The sequence below is a fragment of the Bufo gargarizans genome, chromosome 2 (genome assembly GCF_014858855.1).
Source record: "Bufo gargarizans isolate SCDJY-AF-19 chromosome 2, ASM1485885v1, whole genome shotgun sequence".
In the NCBI taxonomy this organism is placed as follows: Eukaryota; Metazoa; Chordata; class Amphibia; order Anura; family Bufonidae; genus Bufo; species Bufo gargarizans.
The window spans coordinates 526,461,796-526,480,534 of NC_058081.1; the positions used below are offsets into that span (position 1 = coordinate 526,461,796).

The window sequence follows — 18,739 nt, forward strand, 5'->3', positions numbered from 1 at the left end:
GGGAGCGGGAAGACATAGACACATACCAACACTTATCCAAAAACCACCATAGTGTTAGAACCTTGGGCAATAGTGCCCAGTAAGAGATCAATATAGTGCAATAATTAGATGCCAACAAACTCTGCACTCTATTCCCTTCCCAAAAAAGAAGAAGGGTAGTCAAAAAAGAACCTTTTTGGGGGAGAGCGGATGGACGCTCCCTTGGAACGGGCGTTCTGAGAGGGAATGCAAAAAATAATTGAGAACAGGCAAAAAAAAGTAAAACAACATTGTAACATTTTATTTTTCAATGGAGTTGCCGCCTAATAAAGGAGCAGAGATAGGAGATGGGAAGTGGGGATCACCCCACATTAGATAGTTCACGGGGGAGCAAAGCGGGAGCTAGATGCAAGCAGTTCATCTTGTGGAGGAGAACGGTGTCTCTTCTTCCGGACTTCCCGCCATACCGGAGCTGGAACAGGTGGCGGATCAGGTACCTCCCAGTCGTCCATTGATGGGATGGAAATGTCCAGATCAGAGCAAAACATTGGTAGATCTGTGTGAGGCAAGGTAACAAAAAAAGTTTTTATTTTTAGTTCTTTACAATATTCATCTGACAAGTTAGATCATGTGGTATTTTTATAGAGCAGGTTGTTACGGACGCTTTAGTGTCTCCATATTCTGAAAGCCATAGTTTTTTTTGGTTTTTTTTGCGACTGTCTTGTGTAGGTTCCATTTTTTTTTTGGAATTAGATGACGGTTTGATTGGTACTATTTTAGGGTGCATATGACTTTTTGATCGCTTGGTATTACACTTTTTTTATGTAAAGTGACAAAAAAAAGCATTTTTGACACAGTTTTTATTTTATTTTATTTTACGGTGTTTACCTGAAGGGTTAGGTCATGTGATATTTTAAATAGACCTGAACTATCTGTCTGCTGCACGGAAACAAACCACAAATGTGAAAATAAAAATAGGATAATTTATTCAAAAGTGATAAAATACATTTAGACCTAAGGGAGCATATATATATGTATATACAGTCCTGATCAAAGGTTTAAGACCACTTGAAAAATGCCAAAAAATCTTATTTTACATTATTGGATCTTAACAAGGTTCCAAGTAGAGCTTCAACATGCAACAAGAAGAAATGAGAGTGAGACAAAACATTTTTGGAGCATTCAATTAATTGAAAATAACAATTAAACTGAAACAGGCTGTTTTTCAGCTAATCCAAATTTTAGGACCACATGCCTTTAAAAGGCCAAATCTGTGCAAAGATGTGGATTCATTGTCATTTTCTGTCAGGTAGTCACACGTTGTGATGGCAAAGGCAAAAAAACTCTCTTTTTGAATGTGGTCGGGTTGTTTAACTGCATAAGCAGGGTCTCTCACAGCTAGGGTGACCCGGGTCCCGGTCACCCTCATTCTGGGACAATGTAGTGTCCCGGAATGACCTGAGCCGCCGACCACTGCTGTTGTGACAGTCATGGCCGGCGCTTCCATAGAGGCAAGGGGCCGGAGATAAGCGCTTCCAGTGTGGAAGCGCTCATCTCCAGTCATCTGTATCGCCGTCCTCAGGACAGCAATACAGATGGCTGTGCAGCAGGGCAGGGGAGGGAGAGGTGTGTCCCTTCCCCTTCCTCTGATAGGCTGCAGGCACTAGGACCTAATCGCGCCGCCTGAGCCGTACAGCGCGGGACACATGCCGGAAGAGGCCTGCATCACATCGCTGCCAAGTAGGTAAGTAAATAAGTGGTTTTTTTGTTGTTGCTGTCAATACTGGTGGCTACTGGCACATGATGGGGGGGGGGCGGGCTATGGCTACTGGGACATGATAGGGGGGCCCTATGGCTACTGGCACATTATAGGGGGGCCTATGGCTACTGGCACATGTTGATGGGGGGGCTCAGGCTACTGACACATGTTGATGTGGGGGGCTCAGGCTACTGGCACATGATAGGGGGGTCTATGGCTACTGGCACATGATAGGGGGGGAGCCCAGGCTACTGGCACATGATATGGGGGCTCTGGCTACTGGCACATGATATAGGGGGGCTCTGGCTACTGGCACATGATATAGGGGGGGCTCTGGCTACTGGCACATGATGGTGGGGGGGCACATTATTGGGGGACATCTATGGGGGCACTTATTACCGACACATGATAGGGGGGCTCTGGCTACTGGCACATTGTTGGGGGACATCTATGGGGGCACTTATTACTGGCACATTAGGGGCACTTCTTACTGGCCCATTATTGGTGGGCACTATAGGGGCATCTGCTGAGGCCACAAAGAACGGTAATTTTATATGGGGGCTCTGTATAGGGGCATTTTATACTGGGACACATTATGATGGGTACTATGGGGAAGGTGGGAGAGGAGTACTATGGGGTCATCTACAAGGGCACTGAGAAGGGGTATTTTATACTTAAAAATTATGGGGGACACTGAGAGCATCTACTGGGGCGCTATATATGAGGCATTTTATACTGGTACATTATGGGGGGCACTAGGAGGGAGGGGGGAGAGGAGCACTATGGGGGCATTTACTGGGGCACTATATAGGGGTATTTTATACTGGCACGTTATGGGGGCACTATGGGGACATTAGCTCAACTGGGGGCATTACAAGGGGGTATTTTTTGCACTGTCACATTATAAGGAGAATTATTTCTACTTGGGGGGCATTATGGTGGGCTTTATTACTCCCCCATGGTATGAACCCCTAGTAGCAGCACCAGCCTCTCCCTGCTCTGCGACCCCACTGCCCCTTCTCCAAATCCTTATTATGAAATCTTTCTCATTAGGATAAAACACATCAGCTCCGCCGAGCCCCCCGGCCAAAGTGTAGAAGTGGTGTACGAGATCCCCAAGGGTCAAGCCAAATAATTGTAAGTTTTCATATGAAAGTTTGACGAAATGCACTTGTGAAAGTAAGTGTCCCTGAATGGCAGTTAGGAAATGTGGTCACCCTACTCACAGTGCGCCATCGCTGCTGAGGTGGGACGCAGTAAAACAGTCATTTGGAATTTCTTAAATGATCCTGAGGGTTATGGAACAAAAAGGTCAAGTGGAAGACCCAAAAAAACATCATCAGCACTGAGTCGGAGGATCCAATTGGCTGTCCATTAAGACACTGGACGATCCTCGACCCAAATTAAGGCCCTTACTGGTGCTGACTGCAGCCCCATAACCATCAGACGGCATCTGAGACTGAAGGGCTTTAAAAACAAAAAACGTCTTCAAAGACCTCGTCTCCTTGAATGCCACAGAACTGCATGTTTGGACTTTGCAAGAGAGCACCAAACATGGGACATTCAAAGGTAGAAGAAAGTTTTATTCTCTGATGAGAAAAAATGTAACCTTGATGGTCCTGATGATTTCCAACGTTACTGGCATGACAAGCAGATCCCACCTGAGATGTTTTCTATGCGCCACAGTGGAGGGGGCGCCATAATGGTCTGGGGTGCTTTTTCCTTCAGGGGAACAATGGAGCTTCAGGAAGTTCAGGGGCATCAAACGGCCGCTGGCTATGTCCAGATGTTGCAGAGAGCATTCCTCATAACTGAGGGCCCTCGTCTGTGTGGTAACGACTGGGTTTTTCAACAGAACAATGCTACAGTACACAATGCCCGCAGGACTTCTTCCAGGAGAATAACATCACTTTTTTGGCCCATCCTGCATGTTCCCCTGATCTAAATCCTATTGAGAACCTTTGGGGATGGATGGCAAGGGAAGTTTACAAAAATGGACAACAGTTTCAGACAGTAGATGGCCTTCATGCCACCGTCTTCACCACTTGGAGAAATGTTCCCACTCACCTCATGGAAACGCTAACATCAAGCATGCCCCAAAAAATTTTTTAGGTGATAAACAATAACGGCGGAGCTACTCATTCCTGAGTTCATGTTTGGAAGTTGGATTTCAGTTTTTTTTTGTTTTTGTTTTTTTTGGACGGTGTGGTCCTAAACTTTTGATCAGCTGAAAAACAGCCTGTTTCAGTTTATTCGTTGTTTTCATTAAATTGAATGCTCAAAAAATGTTTTGTCTCACTCCCATTTATTCTTATTGCATGTTGAAGCTCTACTTGGAATCTTGTTAAGATCCAGCCATGCTAAATATGATTTTTTGCCATTTTTCAAGTAGTCTTAAACTTTTGATCAGGACTGTATATATAGATTTAAAAAAAGGTAAAAATATAACAATATATTCCAATTTCTTAAAAAGGCATAGTTGATATACACTCGCCTAAGGCTACTTTCACACTAGCGTTCGTCGGTCCGCTCGTGAGCTCCGTTTGAAGGGGCTCACGAGCGGACCCGAACGCAGCCGTCCAGCCCTGATGCAGTCTGAATGGATGCGGATCCGCTCAGACTGCATCAGTCTGGCGGCGTTCAGCCTCCGCTCCGCTCGCCTCCGCACGGACAGGCGGACAGCTGAACGCTGCTTGCAGCGTTCGGGTGTCCGCCTGGCCGTGCGGAGGCGTGCGGATCCGTCCAGACTTACAATGTAAGTCAATGGGGACGGATCCGTTTGAAGATGCCACAATATGGCTCAATCTTCAGGCGGATCCGTCCCCCATTGACTTTACATTGAAAGTCTGGACGGATCCGTACGAGGCTATTTTCACACTTAGCTTTTATATGCTAAAATAATGCAGACGGATCCGTTCTGAACGGAGCCTCCGTCTGCATTATTATGATCGGATCCGTTCAGAACGGATCCGATCGAACGCTAGTGTGAAAGTAGCCTAAAGAATTATTAGGAACACCTGTTCTATTTCTCATTAATGCGATTATCTAGTCAACCAATCACATGGCAGTTGCTTCAATGCATGTAGGGTTGTGGTCCTGGTCAAGACAATCTCCTGAACTCCAAACTGAATGTCAGAATGGGAAAGAAAGGTGATTTAAGCAATTTTGAGCGTGGCATGGTTGTTGGTGCCAGACGGGCCGGTCTGAGTATTTCACAATCTGCTCAGTTACTGGGATTTTCACGCACAACCATTTCTAGGGTTTACAAAGAATGGTGTGAAAAGGGAAAAACATCCAGTATGCGGCAGTCCTGTGGGCGAAAATGCCTTGTTGATGCTAGAGGTCAGAGGAGAATGGGCCGACTGATTCAAGCTGATAGAAGAGCAACATTGACTGAAATTGGCACACTTTAGGCTCCTTAGTGCCAATTGGCCATCGTTTAAATGCCACGGGCTACCTGAGCATTGTTTCTGACCATGTCCATCCCTTCACGACCACCATGTACCCATCCTCTGATGGCTACTTCCAGCAGGGAAAATGCACCATGTCACAAAGCTCGAATCATTTCAAATTGGTTTCTTGAACATGACAATGAGTTCACTGTACTAAAATGGCCCCCACAGTCACCAGATCTCAACCCAATAGAGCATCTTTGGGATGTGGTGGAACAGGAGCTTCATGCCCTGGATGTGCATCCCTCAAATCTCCATCAACTGCAAGATGCTATCCTATCAATATGGGCCAACATTTCTAAAGAATGCTATCAGCACCTTGTTGAATCAATGCCACGTAGAATTAAGGCAGTTCTGAAGGCAAAAGGGGTTCCAACACCGTATTAGTATGGTGTCCCTAATAATTCTTTAGGTGAGTGTATAGTCAATTCCACAACAAACTCTTTCAATTTGTAGCCATATATGTTTGACCACAAATAGAAAAAGAAACAAAACAGTAATTATTGAAGTGAACGAGTACTCAGCAGTGCTCTGTATCAAAATGTTGTTATATTGCCTAAGGCCTCTTTCACACTTGCGTTGTCCGGATCCGGCGTGTACTCCACTTGCCGGAATTACACGCCGGATCCAGAAAAACGCAAGTGTACTGAAAGCATTTGAAGACGGATCCGTCTTCAAAATGCTTTCAGTGTTACTATGGCACCCAGGACGCTATTAAAGTCCTGGTTGCCATAGTAGGAGCCGGGAGCGGGGGAGTGGTATACTTACAGTCCGCGCGGCTCCCGGGGCGCTCCAGAATGACGTCAGAGCGCCCTATGCGCATGGATGACGTGCCATGCGATCACGTCATTCATGTGCGTGGGGCGCCCTGACATCACTCTGGAACGCCCCGGGAGCCGCACGGACGGTAAGTATGCTGCTCCCCCGCTCCCCGCTACACTTTACCATGGCTGCCAGGACTTTAGCGTCTTGGCAGCCATGGTAACCATTCAGAAAAAGCTAAACGTCGGATCCGGCAATGCGCCGAAACGACGTTTAGTTTAAGTCCGGATCAATGCCTTTCAATGGGCATTAATTCCGGATCCGGCCTTGCGGCAAGTCTTCAGGATTTTTGGCCGGAGCAAAAAGCGCAGCATGCTGCGGTATTTTCTCCGGCCAAAAAACGTTCCGTTCCGGAACTGAAGACATCCTGATGCATCCTGAACGGATTTCACTCCATTCAGAATGCATTAGGATAAAACTGATCAGGATTCTTCCGGCATAGAGCCCCGACGACGGAACTCTATGCCGGAAGAAAAGAACGCAGGTGTGAAAGAGCCCTTAGGAACGCAAAATGTCCAGTTTCTGTTGAAATAACGTCCTTGCACCATGCTTAATTCCACCTGCTACTTTGTGTCGATGTTGTATTCTAAACTCAGTGCCGGAAAAGAAAAACGCTAGTGTGAAAGTACCCTAAGGTTTTCACTGCGGCCGCTGTATCTTTGATACCTCTGTTGTTCTCGGCACCCCAAGTGTTGTGGGGATGCCGATCCTTCCTGCTCCAAAGTGCTTGACTGGTCAATGGAAGTTACGGAGTGCTAGTATTTACCATGAGGGAATATAGTTGTACACAATGCAATATTTTATCAGATGGGTATTAGTGTTCCCATGTATATTGTCTCTTCTTTAAAACCAAATTTGTATTGGAGCCTCATGCTCCTTCATCAGTGGTGGACAGTGCACTGCTTATTTGGGTCTTTTGAAGATAAATCTTTAATTATAGAGGAGGTGTTTATCACAATGGTGAAAATCAATACACGGGGTGGACCTTGTTTGTCCTGCATTTGCTGCCACAATTCCACATTACTTCAATAGATGAGATAGATGAGACAACTTCACCATTTTTCCACATCAGAATAATGATCACTGCTGGCCTCAAAATTAGGGTACTTTCACACTTGCGTTCTTGGATTCCGGCAGGCAAATCCGTCGCCGGAACTGCCTGCCAGATCCTGAAATCCCTATGCAAACTGATAGCATTTGTTTCCAGATCCGTCTCTCCGGTGTCACCCGGAAAAACGGAACCGGTATTTATTATTTTCGCATTTATAATCAGATCCAGTTTTCCGGAACACTTGGTACCAGATCCGCCATTCTGGCGAGTGTGTACCAACTCCCGTCCGCACCTTGACTATGAACGTCCGGGAGGTGGTTCTCTATCTCTGAATGGACGTTTCTGAACGTATTGTATTTATGGTCAGGGCTAGGACAACGTCGGCGCACGCAGAGACACCTGCCCTGAACATAGTGGCTGAATTGTGCCGGGAGCCACGGCGCGGGTACACCAGTGAAAAAAGGGGGCATACCTGAAGGGAGTTTAGAGAAAAAGGGCGGGAGGGAGGGGCGTGAGGCTCGGGCGCCTGGCTGAGCGGCAGGTAGGGGGGATAAATAGCCAGACGCCCCTCCCACAAATGCAGGCTGTTAACAGCCTTATTATTTATGGTCAGGGCTAGGACAACGTCGGCGCACGCAGAGACACCTGCCCTGAACATAGTGGCTGAATTGTGCCGGGAGCCACGGCGCGGGTACACCAGTGAAAAAAGGGGGCAAAAAACATCAGTTAGGTACAACACTTTTTGCAAACTACAAAGCCAGTGATCGAAAGGCGCGAGAAATCTCTACTCGAGGATTGGGAATATACTTAGTGAAGCAGGAGGGCCGCCACCGCCCCATGGACCGGATGACATGAGCTGGCACCTGATGCCGAGTAACAGCGGAGTCTGCCCCTAGCGACATGAGTGGCCCGAATTTACCCTGGGGTCATAGCCTAGACCCTGGGCGAGGGCACGGATGAAAGATATAAATTGAGGGTGCTGAGAAGCTTGCCTGCGTGTGGCAGGAGCGGGCTATCTGGTGATGAACCTTGGATGAGGCCTAGCAGTTGATGCAGCACCTGAACCGGGCACCAATCGTTCAACGTGGGATAGAATTTACCTCGGAAGGGGGCCCCGTCTGAATGGTTTTTGGTGGAAGGTAGCAGGGGAGTGTAATGGCCCTGGCCCCGTAACAGATGCTGCTTCAGAGGATGGTTATGGCGATTTGAACCCGCCAGAACCTCACCGGGCCGGAGGAATCCATAAAAGGTGAGATACATGGCCGCTTTCAAAATCAGGTTAGTGAAGGGCCCAAAAAGGATTACCATCCAATGACGAAAAAAGATCCCTGAACAATTTACCGGACACAGGTTGCCTATGGCTCACGGACCCCTTCCCCTCCTTTTGAATACCCCGAAGGGTGGCTTTTAGAAAATGAAGACAGAACCTGGGTGATCCAGGAATGCTGACCACCTGGGCGATCCGGGAACGCTGACAACGTGAGCGATCCGGGAACGCTGACAACCCGAGCGATCCGGGAACGCTGACAACCCGAGTGATCCGGGAACGCTGACAACCCGAGCGATCCGGGAACGCTGACAACCCGAGCGATCCGGGAACGCTGACAACCCGAGCGATCCGGGAACGCTGACAACCCGAGCGATCCGGTAACGCTGACAACCCGAGCGATCCGGGAACGCTGACCACCTGGGCGAAGCGGGAACGCTGACCACCTGGGCGAAGCGGGAACGCTGACCACCTGGGCGATCCAGGGACGCTGACATTTAAACGAAGACAGAACCTGGGCGATCCAGGGACGCTGACCACCTGGGCGATCCAGGGACGCTGACCACCTGGGCGATCCAGGGACGCTGACCACCTGGGCGATCCTGGGACGCTGACCACCTGGGCGATCCAGGGACGCTGACCACCTGGGCGATCCAGGGACGCTGACCACCTGGGCGATCCAGGGACGCTGACCACCTGGGCGATCCAGGGACGCCAGGACACTGACCACCTGGGCGATCCAGAGACACTGACATTAAAACGTAGACAGAACCTGGGCGATCCAGGAACGCTGACCACCTGGGCGATCCAGGGACGCTGACAACCTGGGCGATCCAGGGACACTGACAACCTGGGCGATCCAGGGACACTGACAACCTGGGCGAACCAGGGACACTGACAACCTGGGCGATCCAGGGACACTGACAACCTGGGCGATCCAGGGACCCTGACAACCTGGGCGATCCAGGGACCCTGACAACCTGGGCGATCCAGGGACCCTGACAACCTGGGCGATCCAGAGACACTGACATTAAAACGTAGACAGAACCTGGGCGATCCAGAAACGCTGACCACCTGGGCGATCCAGGGACGCTGACAACCTGGGCGATCCAGGGACACTGACAACCTGGGCGATCCAGGGACACTGACAACCTGGGCGATCCAGGGACACTGACAACCTGGGCGATCCAGGGACACTGACAACCTGGGCGATCCAGGGACACTGACAACCTGGGCGATCCAGGGACCCTGACAACCCGGGCGATCCAGGGACCACGACAACCCGGGCGATCCAGGGACCACGACAACCCGGGCGATCCAGAGACACTGACAACCCGGGCGATCCAGAGACACTGACAACCCGGGCGATCCAGGGACACTGACAACCCGGGCGATCCAGGGACACTGACAACCCGGGCGATCCAGGGACACTGACAACCCGGGCGATCCAGGGACACTGACAACCCGGGCGATCCAGGGACACTGACAACCTGGGCGATCCAGGGACACTGACAACCTGGGCGATCCAGGGACACTGACAACCTGGGCGATCCAGGGACACTGACAACCTGGGCGATCCAGGGACACTGACAACCTGGGCGATCCAGGGACACTGACAACCTGGGCGATCCAGGGACACTGACAACCTGGGCGATCCAGGGGTACTGACAACCTGGGCGATCCAGGGATACTGACAACCTGGGCGATCCAGGGACACTGACAACCTGGGCGATCCAGAGACACTGACATTTAAACGAAGACAGAACCTGGGCGATCCAGGAACGCTGACCACCTGGGCGATCCAGGGACCCTGACCACCTGGGCGATCCAGGGACCCTGACAACCTGGGCGATCCAGGGACCCTGACAACCTGGGCGATCCAGGGACCCTGACAACCTGGGTGATCCAGGGACCCTGACAACCCGGGCGATCCAGGGACACTGACAACCTGGGCGATCCAGGGACACTGACAACCTGGGCGATCCAGGGACACTGACAACCTGGGCGATCCAGGAACACTGACAACCTGGGCGATCCAGGGACACTGACAACCTGGGCGATCCAGGGACACTGACAACCTGGGCGATCCAGGGATACTGACAACCTGGGCGATCCAGGGATACTGACAACCTGGGCGATCCAGGGACACTGACAACCTGGGCGATCCAGAGACACTGACATTTAAACGAAGACAGAACCTGGGCGATCCAGGAACGCTGACCACCTGGGCGATCCAGGGACCCTGACCACCCGGGCGATCCAGGGACCCTGACAACCCGGGCGATCCAGGGACCCTGACCACCCGGGCGATCCAGGGACCCTGACAACCCGGGCGATCCAGGGACCCTGACAACCCGGGCGATCCAGGGACCACGACAACCCGGGCGATCCAGAGACACTGACAACCCGGGCGATCCAGGGACACTGACAACCCGGGCGATCCAGGGACACTGACAACCCGGGCGATCCAGGGACACTGACAACCCGGGCGATCCAGGGACACTGACAACCCGGGCGATCCAGGGACACTGACAACCCGGGCGATCCAGGGACACTGACAACCCGGGCGATCCAGGGACACTGACAACCCGGGCGATCCAGGGACACTGACAACCTGGGCGATCCAGGGACACTGACAACCTGGGCGATCCAGGGACACTGACAACCTGGGCGATCCAGGGACACTGACAACCTGGGCGATCCAGGGACACTGACAACCTGGGCGATCCAGGGACACTGACAACCTGGGCGATCCAGGGGTACTGACAACCTGGGCGATCCAGGGATACTGACAACCTGGGCGATCCAGGGACACTGACAACCTGGGCGATCCAGAGACACTGACATTTAAACGAAGACAGAACCTGGGCGATCCAGGAACGCTGACCACCTGGGCGATCCAGGGACCCTGACCACCTGGGCGATCCAGGGACCCTGACAACCTGGGCGATCCAGGGACCCTGACAACCTGGGCGATCCAGGGACCCTGACCACCTGGGCGATCCAGGGACCCTGACAACCTGGGCGATCCGGAGACACTGACAACCTGGGCGATCCAGGGACACTGACAACCTGGGCGATCCAGGGACACTGACAACCTGGGCGATCCAGGGACACTGACAACCTGGGCGATCCAGGGACACTGACAACCTGGGCGATCCAGGGACACTGACAACCTGGGCGATCCAGGGACACTGACAACCTGGGCGATCCAGGGACACTGACAACCTGGGCGATCCAGGGACACTGACAACCTGGGCGATCCAGGGACACTGACAACCTGGGCGATCCAGGGACACTGACAACCTGGGCGATCCAGGGACACTGACAACCTGGGCGATCCAGGGACACTGACAACCTGGGCGATCCAGGGACACTGACAACCTGGGCGATCCAGGGGTACTGACAACCTGGGCGATCCAGGGATACTGACAACCTGGGCGATCCAGGGACACTGACAACCTGGGCGATCCAGAGACACTGACATTTAAACGAAGACAGAACCTGGGCGATCCAGGAACGCTGACCACCTGGGCGATCCAGGGACCCTGACCACCTGGGCGATCCAGGGACCCTGACAACCTGGGCGATCCAGGGACCCTGACAACCTGGGCGATCCAGGGACCCTGACAACCTGGGCGATCCAGGGACCCTGACAACCTGGGCGATCCAGGGACCCTGACAACCTGGGCGATCCGGAGACACTGACAACCTGGGCGATCCAGGGACACTGACAACCTGGGCGATCCAGGGACACTGACAACCTGGGCGATCCAGGGACACTGACAACCTGGGCGATCCAGGGACACTGACAACCTGGGCGATCCAGGGACACTGACAACCTGGGCGATCCAGGGACACTGACAACCTGGGCGATCCAGGGACACTGACAACCTGGGCGATCCAGGGACACTGACAACCTGGGTGATCCAGGGACCCTGACAACCTGGGCGATCCAGGGACACTGACAACCTGGGCGATCCAGGGACACAGACATTTAAACGAAGACAGAACCTGAGCGATCCAGGGGCGCTGGCCACCTGGGCGATCCAGGGACGCTGAAACAACTGCCCAATCTAAAAGAAGGAACAACCGACATCAGAATAGGTGTAAAATCCTAGAAAAAGGGGACAACACCTGGGCGGTCCATGAACACTGACAACCTGGGCGATCCAGGGACACTGACAACCTGGGCGATCCAGGGACACTGACAACCTGGGCGATCCAGGGACACTGACAACCTGGGCGATCCAGGGACACTGACAACCTGGGCGATCCAGGGACACTGACAACCTGGGCGATCCAGGGACACTGACAACCTGGGCGATCCAGGGACACTGACAACCTGGGCGATCCAGGGACACTGACAACCCGGGCGCACCAGAGACAAGTGATGGAGACGGAAGCAACGTGAAATAAAATTACTAAATTGAACAGTAAAGTAACACCAACTTCACGGCGCCAACTCTGGCAATGTGATGCTGATGCAGAGATGAAGGCGGAGTGTTGTTTTTTTTTTTTTTTTTCGGAAAAACATAGCTCATTTCTTTCCCAGGAACATTACAACTTGGCCGATCCAGGAGGCACGGGACCCCGGATGATCCGACAGAACACAGAAACCGCTGGTGAAGCCATAAAGTGAAATCTCCAACTACACATAAACCGCACATTCTGGTATTGTGATGCAAATGGCAGGGCTAGGCAGGCTTTCATCCTCTTTTTTTTTTTTTTTTTTTTTTTTTTTTTGACCGGTGTCTTAACGCAAGGAACAGCGCCCCCCTAAAAACAGGAGCACTACCTGCATCACAGGACCAGAACTTGCCAATACCCCCTGTGCAGCAAAACCTTGGAGTGAATAATGAGATAACCGGTAAGTTCCTGAATGGTGCAAGTGAAGCGCGACTGCCAACCTAAATAAGACTCAATTATGATTCCCCAATCGTGTCGGCGTGTGACCGGCAGAACAGTTCAAACCAGATGCCGCTTCCCCTGACATGCGTGCGGATCATGCTGGGGAAGAGCAGCCCCTAACTCAAACCACCAGGGGCCAGAGGCCAGGCGTGAGGCACAGCTAGAGCGGAGCCAGCTGTGCCCCTGATACCTGATAGCCTGGCGAGCGGCAGTCCGGACGTCGGCGGTGCGTGCGCACGGGATAGTGCGTGCGCACGGGATACCGGAAGCAAGGACTCGGGTCGGAAGTAGAAGTATACTGCAGGTATGCGTGAGGCTCGGGCGCCTGGCTGAGCGGCAGGTAGGGGGGATAAATAGCCAGACGCCCCTCCCACAAATGCAGGCTGTTAACAGCCTTATTATATGTATTGACATTCCCCATTCTTGCATAATTGCTGTACTATGTATCTTACAGATTGCAATACTAATGACCGCTATATTTGTTTTCTTTTTACTATTTTCTATATTTTCTCTCCCATTCTTTTCTGCGTATCTATACTAAACCCTTCTTTCCTGATTACAACTACTGTCCCCACTTGTTCTTGTCTGTTTCCACTTATCAGAGTTACTAGAAAGAAAGAGGGAGGAGGAAAAAGGGGAAAGGATAGTAGAAGGGTTTAGTATAGATAAGCAAAGCAAAAAGAAGAGAGAGAAAATATAGAAAATACTAAAAAGAAAACAAATATAGATGTAATTAGTATTGCAATCTGTAAGATACATAGTACAGCAATTATGGAAGAATAGGGAATGTCAATACATATGTTTGAGATCTTTTTGTAAATTATTGATGTTATGTATGCCACTCTCTCAAATTTAGAGTGAAGTCCTTCTTATCCATATTTGTTACTATACCCTTCATATAACTCTGATTGATTGTAGATGTGAGCTGAATTCATTTAATGTGGTAAATGAACTATATACACAAAAAAGAAAAAAAACGCACATGAAACGCAGGTGCGTTTTTTCCTAATGGATAGATCAATGCTTTACATATAATCTGTATATACAGTCAGGTCCATAATTATTGGGACATCGACACAATTGTAACATTTTTGGCTCTATACACCACCACAATGGATTTGAAATGAAACGAACAAGATGTGCTTTAACTGTCAGCTTTAATTTGAGGGAATTTACATCAAAATCAGGTGAACGGTGTAGGAATTACAACAGTTTGCATATGTGCCTCCCACTTGTTAAGGAACCAAAAGTAATGGGACAATTGGCTTCTTAGCTGTTCCATGGCCATCTGTGTGCTATTCCCTCATTATCTCAATTACAATGAGCAGATAAAAGGTCCAGAGTTCATTTCAAGTGTGCTATTTGCATTTGGAATCTGTTGCTGTCAACTCTCAAGATGAGATCCAAAGAGCTGTCACTATCAGTGAAGCAAGCCATCATTAGGCTGAAAAAAAACACAACAAACCCATCAGAGAGATAGCAAAAACATTAGGCATGGCCAAAACAACTGTTTGGAACATTCTTTAAAAGAAGGAATGCACCGGTGAGCTCAGCAACACCAAAAGACCCGGAAGACCATGGAAAACAACTGTGGTGGATGACCGAAGAATTATTTCCCTGGTGAAGAAAACACCCTTCACAACAGTTGGCCAGATCAAAAACATTCTCCAGGAGGTAGGTGTATGTGTGTCAAAGTCAACAATCATGAAAAGACTTCACCAGAGTGAATACAGAGGGTTCACCACAAGATGTAAACCATTGGTGAGCCTCAAAAACAGGAAGGCCAGATTAGAGTTTGCCAAACGACATCTTAAAAAGCACAGTTCTGGAACAACATCCTATGGACAGATGAGACCAAGATCAACTTGTACCAGTGTGATGGGAAGAGAAGAGTATGGAGAAGGAAAGGAACTGCTCATGATCCTAAGCACACCACCTCATCAGTGAAGCATGGTGGTGGTAGTGTCATGGCGTGGGCATGAATGGCTGCCACTGGAACTGGTTCTCTTGTATTTATTGATGATGTGACTGCTGACAAAAGTAACAGGATGAATTCTGGATGAAGTGTTTTGGGCAATATTATCTGCTCATATTCAGCCAAATGCTTCAGAACTCATTATACAGCGCTTCACAGTGCAGATGGGCAGATGACCCAAAGCATACTGCAAAAGCAACCAAAGAGTTTTTTAAGGAGAAGAAGAGGAATGTTATGCAATGGCCAAGTCAATCACCTGACCTGAATCCGATTGAGCATGCATTTCACTTTCTGAAGACAAAACTGAAGGGAAAATGCCCCAAGAACAAGCAGAAACTGAAGACAGTTGCAGTAGAGGCCTGGCAGAGCATCACCAGGGATGAAACCCAGCGTCTGGTGATGTCTATGCGTTCCAGACTTCAGGCTGTAATAACTGCAAAGGATTTGCAACCAAGTATTAAAAAGTGAAAGTTGGATTTATGATTATTATTCTGTCCCATTACTTTTGGTCATTTAACAAGTGGGAGGCACATATGCAAACTGTTGTAATTCCTACACCTTTCACCTGATTTGGATGTAAATACCCTCAAAATAAAGCTGACAGTCTGTAGTTAAAGCACACCTTGTTAGTTTCATTTCAAATCCATTGTGGTGGTGTATAGAACCAAAAATGTTAGAATTGTGTCGATGTCCTAATATTTATGGACCTGACTGTATAAAGAAAAACATATATATGTATGTATGTATGTTCCGCGATCACTCAAAAGCGCAACCATCGATTTCAACTAAACTTGGCATACACTTCCCTTGCTACCTGGAAAGAAATCTTGTGCTTTTTAGCACGTACCGTTCCTGAGATATTCCCAAAAAATGCAAATATGGCACCATCACATGACCTACATTAACCAATAGAAGCCTGCAGGTCTTTCTCTTCATATCCCAACTGACATACACACGGTCACATGTCCCTTATCAGCCAATAGAAGCTTGAAGGTTCTTAGTCTCCACATACACACAGTTTACACCAGGTTTCCATAACAACCCAGCCATTTTTCTTCACTGCTGCAGGTCAGCTTTAAAGGGGCCGGGAGCTGTGTAGGACACTGTTGAGGGAGCAGAGTACTTTGAGGAGGCAGGTAGGGTGGTCATTCAGTCCGCCCTCAAAAGATTGATTAAACCCCCCCCCCTCCAGGACCCACTAAGTCACACCTCCAATCTAGATAGACCACACCCCCTCCCACTCCGCAGCCAACAGGGATTGACAAAATGTAGGTAAAAATCAACTTCTGTCAGCTTCAGGGGTGGTAGGGAGGGTGACTTTCTCCCTGCAGCTCACGCTCAGACAGCACAGTGCAGCTGTTCCTCAGCACAGCGCAGCTCCCTCCTCATGCACCGCCTGCCTACTTATCTCACTTTATGAATGAACAGGCAGGCGGCGCATGAGGAGGGAGCTGCGGCAGGCAAGGCAGGCAGCGCATGACCAAGGGAGCTGCCGGTCTGCGCCATCTTAATGCTATACTTACGGTACCACAGTAAGTAGCGAACAGTGCGGTATACATTTAGATATAGATTGGATTGAATGTATTTAACAGTTGCGGGGCCCGGTGTATTAGAGTAGAGTCACTGCACCGGGCCCCACCATGAGTGTCTCCGCCTCCTCCCTCCACACTGATACTTCGCTGGCCGCACTGTGCAGCATAGCGGCCAGCAAAGTATCCGCTTTATAAGACGCACGGCCATTTTCCCCCCACTTTTGGGGGGAAAATAGTGCATCTGATAAAGCGAAAAATACGGTACACTAAAGGGGTTCTCTGAGCTTTTCTGAAAATCCAGCAGATTTCTGACCTGTGCAGGCAAAATGGGTTCCTCAGTACTTACCTCTCTGTCGCACCGCTGACACCATCGTCTGTTAGACTCACGTGGCCACCTGGAGTTTTCGAGCAGAGTTTTCCTGTTCAAGTGCATACTGTAATTGGGAGCACATTATGTGGCACTGATCTATGTGGACACTGATTAATGGGGGGCACTGTGTGTGGCACTGTTATATTCAGGGGGGGCCATTGTGCTCAGTATGTGATGAGCTTGGTTCTGGTGCTATATTTACGTGACTTGAATTCAATATTGTATTGGTGCAAAGAACATTAATCCTTTGTATTTTGGAGGTAAAAAAGGCACTCTGCACGTAAAGTAGGGAATCTGCTTTAAAAAATGTTGAATCTCTCTCTTCCTGTATCCAAAGAATTCTTCTCACAGACAATATCCTCACTTCAACTAGACGGTAAAAACAGTATAAAACACTGGAGCTTCTCCTGCAAAGGTAGAATTATTCACTCATATGGGACTCTCTCATACTACAAGGTTAATGAGGGTAAATCTCAGGCCCTTCCCTTATGGCTTTCGAGCAGATCCTAAACTATTTCCCTTAGATTGGCAGGAGTCTGAAGTGCAATACTTGGGATTTAAAGTAACCGCTACTCCCCAGAGTTTATATAAAGCTATTTTCCCTCCTCTCCTTCGGTCACTGGAAGCAGAGCTAGACAATATGGCTAAGACTGAAATGTCATGGATGGGACGCATTGCTGCTTTCCAACGCTCCCGAAGCTGTTGTACTTATTTAGGACAATACCCATACCGATCCCTTCTTCCTTTTTTAATGCAACCAATAGGATGTTAAACAAATTTGTCTGAAACAAAGGCAGACCACGGATAGCTAAAAGCATTATGTGTAAATATAAAAGGAATGGTGGTCTGAGTCTACCCAATATTTTTGATTACTATTTAGCCTCAAAAATAAACCAACTGAGGGACTGGTGGGTGATACGGGCAAACAGTGGGTACACATTGAGCAGTCACAAGCCCCAGTGCGGAAACTGCTGGCACGTCTCATGGCCTCTAAAGAGGTAACGGCACAACGGTTTCTATGGCCCACCTTACACCGATTGAATCCCTACAATGCATTGTCCCGGACTTGTCTTTGAAGTCCTGGAGGGACAGAGGAATCAGTAAAGTGGGTGACTTGCTAACTCACTCCTCCTTACAGTCCTTTGAAGAAATACAAAGAACATATAATATTCCACACCAAGAATTCTACAAATACCAAAGAATTAGGCATCTTTTGTCAGATAACCCCTCGTTCAAAACTAAGGGGAACCTGCAACTTCTAACACAATGGTCCCTGACAGGTGTTGTTCAATCAGGGATCAAACCAATCTACTCATATTTGGACGATAAAGAGTCCTTTACCAAAACGGCCCCTTTCTTAGCGTGGGAAGCAGACCTGAAGCAGAATTTCTCCCCAGCTCAATGGTCCACGGCAATCAGATTTGCAGTATCCAACCTTAAATGCACATCACACTTTGGATCTTACATGAAAACCGTGCTCACCCCAATGAGACTTAGCGCAATATTTCCAGGTTCGTCTTGTATTTGCTGGAGGGGATGTGGTGGCAAAGGGTCGCTTGATCATATACTATGGGAATGTTCTCAGATATCTGCATTGTGGTCCCAGGTGTTTAATGCTGTT

At 49.4% G+C, this 18,739-nt stretch overlaps 1 protein-coding gene across 3 annotated transcripts in view; it reads right to left on the reverse strand.

Annotated features, from left to right (window-relative positions):
- Positions 1 to 259: 259 nt before the first annotated feature.
- The window catches only part of LOC122928531, a 75,646-nt gene continuing 57,166 nt past the window's right edge, over positions 260 to 18,739 (reverse strand). For all 3 annotated transcript variants that reach the window (XM_044281457.1, XM_044281459.1, XM_044281458.1), the window contains one exon: positions 260 to 535. In XM_044281457.1, coding sequence (XP_044137392.1) covers positions 341 to 535 — 195 coding nt within the window. In that variant the 3' untranslated portion in view covers positions 260 to 340. The remainder of the gene's footprint in view (positions 536 to 18,739) is intronic.